The sequence below is a fragment of the Apus apus genome, chromosome 1, assembly GCF_020740795.1.
Source record: "Apus apus isolate bApuApu2 chromosome 1, bApuApu2.pri.cur, whole genome shotgun sequence".
NCBI lineage: Eukaryota > Metazoa > Chordata > Aves > Apodiformes > Apodidae > Apus > Apus apus.
Window position 1 is genome coordinate 95,137,500 of NC_067282.1, and position 8,383 is coordinate 95,145,882.

At 44.4% G+C, this 8,383-nt stretch overlaps 1 protein-coding gene across 1 annotated transcript; it reads right to left on the minus strand.

Moving 5' to 3' along the window:
* Positions 1–829: 829 nt before the first annotated feature.
* On the minus strand, positions 830–6,942 carry DONSON (DNA replication fork stabilization factor DONSON). Its single transcript, XM_051630279.1, has 10 exons — positions 6,675–6,942; positions 6,268–6,348; positions 4,875–5,078; positions 4,317–4,495; positions 3,771–3,949; positions 3,554–3,677; positions 3,328–3,435; positions 2,399–2,597; positions 1,513–1,728; positions 830–1,225 (listed from the first exon to the last, which is right to left on the minus strand). Exons 1-10 carry the CDS (start codon positions 6,927–6,929, stop codon positions 1,088–1,090), a joined length of 1,683 nt encoding a protein of 560 aa, XP_051486239.1. The 5' UTR covers positions 6,930–6,942; the 3' UTR covers positions 830–1,087.
* Between the last annotated feature and the right edge of the window lie 1,441 nt (positions 6,943–8,383).

The window sequence follows — 8,383 nt, forward strand, 5'->3', positions numbered from 1 at the left end:
TCATCGTGCCTCAATCTGCAGTAATTTGTTTACTGCCTACATTTTTAAGCTTACAGGTTGTTTCAGCAAGACCTGGCTCTAGTCCAGTGTTACTGTGTCAGAACCATGGGCAGATTCTGAGATGGTGAGCAGAATGGTGCTGTGCTAAAGATGAGGGTAGGTGACCACATGGCGTGAGCACTGCTTAATTTTCTGTGCATGAATTGGAAATCTTGCTGGAGTGCACAAACATGGCACTATTCTACATATTGCTCTTCAGATTTTCTGCTGCAGCAACCTGAAGTAGTGATAGACTTACCTCCAAAACAACAGCTTTGACTACTTGAAGTGAAACAGCTGGCATTAAACCTGTTAATAGACTCTGCTGTTGCTCTGATCAGTCAGATCAGGCCTCTTGCTGCCAGATTTTTTTTCATCTTCTATCAGGTGGATTAACTACATTATGGTTCCAACTTTTTCTCACTCATATTATAGTTGGTACAAATTACTTTCATTTGAAAGTCTAGCTCATACTCCTTAGTATGGGAACAGAGAACAACAAGGCCAAACAGTTGTGAGGAATCGCCGAACATTGCTTGTGTCCATTTGACTTCCATCTATCTTTGTGGAGTTCAGCACTGACCAAGAGGCTAAACCAAGAGGTGGAACATACCAAGGTGCTGTCAAGCTTCTGGGAAGGTGCTTTCCCAAGCAGTCTTGGGAAGGGGCTTTACCAAGCATTCCACCCCTCTAAAAGGGCTACAAGTTACTGCACAGAGCAGTGGCAGAAATTCTGTACTTCAGAATAGAATTTGCATGTGCAAGAAGAATACAGACCTTCCAGATGCAATTCAGACAAAAAACCCAGTATTGTATCAAGTTTTATTTTAAAAAGGCTTTCTAAAATGCTAGAGGAGATGTCCAGAGCCTCTTCTTCAAAAGTCCTTCAAAGAGTTCTATAATGAGTGATGTGCAGTAGTTGTTCCTTTGATGTTCAGCTAGATTGTATCCCAGTGCTGCATAGGTGCTGCCCATGTAGATCTGAATTCAGTACAGCAACTGCACACTGGAGAGCATTCTTCTCCATTAGAAGGAACTATTGTTATACCTAGGACTTCCAGGAGTACGCATAATCCTTCATTTCCAGAAATCTGATGGAAGATTTTCCCAACGTCGGACACTGACTCAGTTGATCCAAAGTCTTAGGATGCAGACCACACATAGGAAGATCTTTGTATATGGTTTCCTGCAGAAATTCATGTGAAGAAGACATGAAATAGGTGTTTCTGTATGAAATACCTGTACTTTTTAATGTTCATTTCTGTACCTCTAGGGACCTCCTAAAAAACTTAATTTTTTGAGTTTTTAATTTCTGAAGGAATGACAAGCCACACAGACTGCCAGGCAGTAATCACAACTAACTGGGTATAAACCCACATATTGAGGGAAAGTTGTGTGTCACTCAGTGTCCTATGCTTTGTAATAAAAATGCTATCCCTAACAGGAGAGACTGTCTTTTGCTAGTTTTCTTACCTTATTTAAGGCAGGGTTTGCATTATCAAGACCAATGTTAAACACAGCAGTTGGCTCATGTGTGTATAGTACCGCAGAGAATGCTCCCCTCTGTGCAGACTTGAGCAGCATAGTCAGTGAATGCAGAGAATGAGGCATGACAGGGCCTACGATCTCCAAACTGAATATATTCTCATATGCCAAGTGGACCCTGGCTTTGGCATTTATACTTCGAGCCTGGAGACAAAAGCACATAGGATTAGTTTTTTGATACAGCAAATCAAGTCCTAATTTTCACTTGCTTTAAAACTGCAGTGCCACAGTCCCATTAGAAGTTTGAAATGCTTTTCAATAGTCAACTCACTATTCAGCACACAAGTAGTATGATGGTTTTACTATCTTTGTAACCACTCCTAAAATGTACTATGATACACAAGAATGCTCTACAGTATTAAGGAAGTTAACTGCAGAAGAAGAGTCTTGAGTTACTCTGGTGGAAGAGGGCTGCATGACCTACACTGATAGCTTATCCTTTAGTATCCACCACCTCCGTATAGTGACGTAGTTCATCACAGATGGTGAGCCATGGTTGAAAGGCTCCCTCCTTGCAAATAGCTGTGATAGTTTGAGACCCTGGAAGATCTCAGGAGAATAGTATTTGGAAGTCTGCTTAACCTCTTGGGTATCGGTATGTGGAATGAAAACACCAGGATTTCAGTTTGGCAGCACAGCTAGCTCGATGTGGATAGAGATGATTTAGGGGCAGTCTGTATTGTCAGAATGCTGTCTCAGGCTATAGCAACAAAAATTGATGTGCTGTACCTGAGAGAGATGATACAAAGGTAGCATCTGATTTCCTGAGTGAAGAAACAACTTTATTTTCTTAAGAGAAGGTTGTGTTACTTACTTTGAGTGTTTGCATTGTTCCGCCTCTGAAAGCGACAGGAGACAACAAAGTTGGTGGCAGCCCTGCTTGTGGACCTGCAGCAGCCACTAGGCTCTTACAGTTTATCAAGAAGTTCAGCAAGTTAAATGTGTTTGTTCCTCTCACTAATGCAAGGGATTCAGGTTTATGATCCATCTGCACCTCGTGCTTCTCCTTACGGCTGTATTTATGGGAGTCAAAGGAAAACCACAAGGAAGTGAATAACATCAATGCACTACTGAAGGAAGAAACAGAGCAGTGCAACTCCAGAAGAACCAGCCCCTCACCTTCCTCTGTCCAATCAAGTAATTTAAACAAAACCAGAAGACCCACCAAGCTTTACACCGATTCAGATTTGTTCTTCAAATATTGAGCAACATTTTAACCTGACTTCTGATTTCATTATTAGAGCTGTGAAATAAAACATTTTCCAGGTCCATGTTTTACAGCTGGCAAGTCATGCTTACTAGTTTAACTAGGAATTTTGCTTCAAAGCAACAGCTGTTCTGCCCTACAACTGTGTCCCTAATCTGCCATGCTACTTGCAAGTGTAAACCTAACCTACATGAACCTATAGCCTTTTTTTTAAAAAAAAACCAACAGAATCTATGAGTCTTCCCAGTGAAGTTATATGTGAGGTGACACAATCAGTCTGTGACCTAACAGGTGGATCTTACAGAGTCTACATTAATAATTCACAATGGCTTTTCTTCCAAGAAGAGGGTCATCCAGAAATCCCTGTCATAAAGAAAGTACAAAAAGAGATGCAGAGTGTCTCCTAATATGCAATAATGTGAGGATTAATATTAAAGTTCTCAAAAGCTTTTATAAAACTTCTACCTATACCACAAAAAGGTAACATTTGCGAGGTCTTCCTGAGTCATGCACCTCAATGTACAAAGAAAGGATACAGTTTAATAGAAATAGTATCTGGTTTCTTAACCTTATCTTGGACTCCCATCTCCTCAAGCCAAGAGAAACTTTCATCATCATCATCATCATCACTTGGAGCTGCTTCCCTGGAAAACACAGAAACAGTGTTAGGAGGGCAATACTTCCTACAAAGGTTTTCCCAATGGAATGTGCAGGAGTCTAGATCTCCTTGAATTCTATCATCATAGAAGACTTATTACATACTCTCCATCTTCCATACAGTTGCCCACTTTGAGACTGTTGGTAACTTCTGTTTCGAAATTTCCTTCAGAGTTTTTCTGTTTTCTGGTTCTACTTTCTTCTACTAAAGGTAAAGAAAACTCTATGCCTTGAACAGAGGAGGAAAGCATGCAATTAATGGTTTTGTAACACAGCTAATGCACTTTATCAGTTATTCAAAGCCTACTTGGACTGGTCTCACCTTCATTTCTCATGGCTTCCCTTAAACCTCTAGTTGTGGGAGAAATTACAGCTGTGATCATGTCACTTCCTGCAAGACCAGCTGCACGGAACAGGACAGTAAACTGGTAGGTACAAACGTAGAAGTAGGGACACAGTTTGGCTTTGAGCAGATTGTACAGAGAAGTAAAGCTGACAGACCTGCAAATTAGAATGAAACAATTCTGTAATTACCTGACGTGAATTCTTTGTTACTGAGACATCAAGCTGGGCATGGCTGGGTGGTACTGACGTGTGTGTACTCTGCACAGGTTTGAGAGCACACTGAGTGATTAATCAGATTTTTGTCTGTGAAGCTGTTGCACAACACGAGCTTAAGCTTAACACAAGAAGGCAGGTTAAGACTTAAACTTATTTCCCTAGTCTAGTCCTCAAATAATGAGCATTCTATGACTGGGAAAAAAAAATAATAATTCGAAAAGCTTTTTGATAAAATTGAAAGAACTTGTTTACTAATTAAAATCCCATTGTTTTAATAGTACAAAATACATTGTTTCATTCCACCTACCAGTCACTCATTAGCACTTGCTGCAAGGCTTCATCCTGTGACCAAGGACTAGCCTTTCCAGCTATTTTTCTGTCTGCTCCAATCCGAGGGAACAGCTGCAACCAGGACAGTGAAGGATGAAGCCAGTAAACAAGGCTTTGCTGAAAGGCACAACGCAGTTCTGTGGACAGCTTTGGTTCCTAGATGTCAAAAAGCATCTTATCAGGACAGCAATACCTTACTGAAGGCAGCATTGCAAAATGTTACACTAAATACTAAAAAAAACAAATAAATCCCCAGGCTTGTGAATAAGTCACCCCGAAGAAGGACAGACAGCAACCAGCAGCTACTCCATGGCTGAAGTTAAATGACCACTCATTTATCACGGTTTGCCACTGCGGGTACAAGCCATGGATGAGATTGGTTTAGGAGCCTAAATGAGCCTTATTCTTAATGCGAGTAAGACTAAACCAAAACACAATCAAAACTTCACTGCCAGCATGTTTAAGGAAAGGTGCAAAGGTACACTCTCTTCTCGAAAGCTGGAGTGTTGAGCCACCACCACCACCAAGTCTCTACCTGTACACTCTGGGGCAAGTTGGTTTCTATAGCTCTGCAATGCTGAGCAAATCCTTGAGCTTCCTCTTGTGCTTTTAAATGTTCTGCCCAGGTAAAGGGTTGGGAAGACATAAATAGAAGTCGTGTTTTAAGACTCCAGTCTGCAGGAAATTCATGTCTTGGTGAAGAGGGAACTTCGGGTACAGCAACAGATAAATGAAGGTCCTTACAAAACAGAAATATCATCGGTTAACTCACGGCAATTAAAAAACTAAAACACACAACGCTGTAGATACCTATTTATATTCTAGCATGTTTAGGTTGCATCCCATGCTGATTTACTATACTTTTCCTGGCAGACAGACCAGATACTAGACTATGGCTACTACGGGTAACATCCTGAGCTTAGCAGCCTATGAAAAGACAAGTTAAATCTCTCATCTCCTGTGTGGTTTTGTGCATTTCAGTGCAAAAGCAAAAATGCACTTTGATCCTAAGGAGGTACTCACATTAAGAGACATAATTTTAAAAAAGCTTCTGCAGATAGATTTTCTAGATTCAAAGTTACACAGAGTTTGACTGCTTACAGGCTGATCAAAATCAGTTTATATTCAGTTTACTTTTTAAATAACAGATTGTATTACAAATATGGCATTATATTGCTTAAAAAATGCCAAAGAGGGTTTTTATTCACAGGAGTCTTTCCAAAAGTTACAAACTAGGAAGGAACAAAAGGATGATTAAAAAAAGCAAACTTAGCCTGAAATTTATGAAGACAAGAATTTTCTTGCCAAAACAGTATTTCATTTCATTCTCTCTTGGTGATTGTCACGTCAGACGCTTCCTAAAGGATGCAAAAAACCACTCTGGGAAGCTCTAGGACAGTTTGTTCTCTTTGAGAAGCAATTCTTCTATTCTGCTAAGTTAGTCTGAGCTTAAGTTTCTGAACCTATAAAAACACTAGACGTTATCTGCTTGAAACTGTCTTTCAAGGACTGGTTTTCAGGGGTTCTCTCTTTCCTGAATGCCTGGTGAAAAACTGTTTGTCCCCTTTCTATAGCTGAATAAAAGAGTGCAGGAGATAAGTAACTTGGAAGAACACCCTTATCTCAACACAATGGAAAAATAAGAAACAAGAGAATTAAAGTAAAACATGGTAGTAAGACTGGAAGAAAACAAGTTCTGTCAAGTAGAACTGCAAGAGTATAGCCATGTCAGGCAGACAGCTGGCTTTTAGGAGACTGTCAACACAACAGTAAACGTTAAGGCAGTTTAGGAAATGTTCTTGAACACTGACATTTGAGTACATGACTTTATACAGAGATGGACCATCAAGTTAAACAGTTTCAGCTTTTGTGTGTGTGAACTGAGAATAGCTAAGAACATTTCAGAAGCAGCATGTGCTGTTTCATACGTCGGCTAGGGTGAGGATGTCGGTTCTTCCAGAGGGCTCTTCTCTCCTGGCGGGCTTCTCTTCACAAACAGGCTCTAAGAGCTGAAAGAAACCAACCAAGGAGCGTGAGATGCAGCACGAAACAACAACCAGGCTGACCAAAAAGACCAAAAAAAAAAAAAATAAAAAAAAATTAAAAAACAAAAACAAGAAACCCCCCCCCCCAAGCAGCCCTTGCCGGGGAATTTCGAGAACGGTACCGAAGCCGACACCAGCCACGAGCAGGGAAGCGCAGGAGCTTGGCTGCAGCCCCGGGCTCGGCTTTCCGGGGCGGTGCTGCCGGGGCAGAGGCCGCCGCTCCCCTCGGGGCTCTCCCCGCTTCTCCCCTCGCCTCCCCGGCCGCGCCTCGCCCCGGGGCCCGGCCCTACCTGCCAGAAGGGCGCTGCCGAGGGGCACCCGCCCGCCGAGGGCGCTGGCCGCGGGCCCCGCTCCCGCGGCGCGTTGTCCAGGCTGGAGAAGGGGTTCCGGCGGGCGGGCGCGGCGGGCGGGCGGGGAGCCGCGCCGCCGGGCGCAGGGGCAGCGGCGCCGGGCTCGCTCCTCCGCAGCCGCTTGCGCTTCAGCCGCAGCGTGGCCGGCGGCTTCTTGAAGCCGGGCGAGTAGCCGGGCACGGTGGCCGCGGCCATGGCCGTGCGGGAGCGGGGCGGGACGGAAGAGCCTGGCGGGAACAGCGGTCCCCGCCAAAAGCGGGGAGCTCCGCCCCGGGGCGGGGCTGAGGGGCCGCGGCCGCCGCCGTGTCCTGCGGCCGGAGCTCCGGGGCTGCTGCTGCTGCCGCCCCGCGCCCTCCCGACCCCGGGGCTGGGAGCGGGGGCAGCGCGACTGCGAACGTGCCGGAAGGGATTCCCCAGCCCCCGCCGAAGCCAGGCTGGCTGGCGTTCCTGCAGTCAGGTAGTAAGAAAATCACTACCTGGCCGCACCAGGACAAAAATAATGAATAAATAAATAAATATATAAAACAAAATCTGTGCGTATTTGGGGTAGGAAACTTAGTTTTGATCGTGGCTTGTGGCACTGACTACGGCCCGCCCACGCGGAGTATTTTCGTTCAGAGCGTGCTGCAGAAAAGCACCTGTCTCTCCACCAAAAAGTGGGCAAACGATCCTTTCCAAAGCACAGCGCTGAAGGCCATGAAACAAAGCTAACCCAGAGGCAAAGCTGTTTCTGACGACACGTGGCTGCCCGCAGCAGCGATCCGCACATCACGCGCACGTCGTGCCTGGCTGTCGGGCTTGAGCGGGCCAGAAAAGAAGCATCCTCAGCAAAACCTGGGCAGGAGCCTGAGCTGGCGCTGCTCCTGCCTCTCGTGGTCATTGACACGCCAGGAGCCCAGCCTTCACAGGGCTGTCAGGTCAGCGTACAGGTAGCAGTGAAGCACAAGCTACTTCCTGGTCAGAGAGAAACAGGTGAGCACCTGGCAGCCTTCCCCACCAGGGCTGGAGAGCCTTGCTCCTGCGCTCACAGCTAGCTTCTGCTTTCTGTCGGGGATGTCTGAAAGATGAGGCAATTGCTTAGGGAGCCTCATGAACCCTCTTGTCCAAGCACATACAAATCTAAACCTAGCATTACTGAAGAGTTTTGGAAAGTTGCTGACACCTCAGCCAACTAAATGCACCAAGAGGCAGCTTAACACTCAAAGAGACCTGGTCCAGCTGAAAGACCACTTCAGCAACAGCTAGCCTTAGTCTATTGTATCTGAGGTTCAAAAGCTACTTATTTATGTAGATACAAGCAACATACCTACTGGCAAATGAGCTAGTAAAATAAAACCTAAACTGTAACATTTTTCTTCTGCAGTTTTGTCAGTGCTTGTTCTTGTTTTAGTAAACCTTATTTCATAACTCTCTGTTTCCTCTATTTTATTTTGCAATATTGAAACTAAAATGAACAACACCAGGAAAAAAAGCAGTACTTGGGTACAAAGCTTCAGAACAGATGTCCAACTAACAGAGGATTCACATGCTTTACATGTGTATGTACACACATGCACTTTTCAAGGCTACACTATATCACTTCAGTTGTACTTTTATGTGCTTCCCTCGCATCACTGATCAAGAACTTCCTACAAGTCCAATGAATGACA

Bases quoted from the DNA above. Each gene is read 5' to 3' on its own strand.
- DONSON (XM_051630279.1), bottom strand. From the start codon at position 6,929: ATGGCCGCGGCCACCGTGCCCGGCTACTCGCCCGGCTTCAAGAAGCCG. The intron at 5,079-6,267 runs GTATGAAACAGC...CTGTTTTGTAAG, and splicing joins ACATCCTCACCCTAGCCGAC to GACCTTCATTTATCTGTTGC. The intron at 2,598-3,327 runs GTATCCTTTCTT...CCATAAATACAG, and splicing joins GATACTATTTCTATTAAACT to CCGTAAGGAGAAGCACGAGG.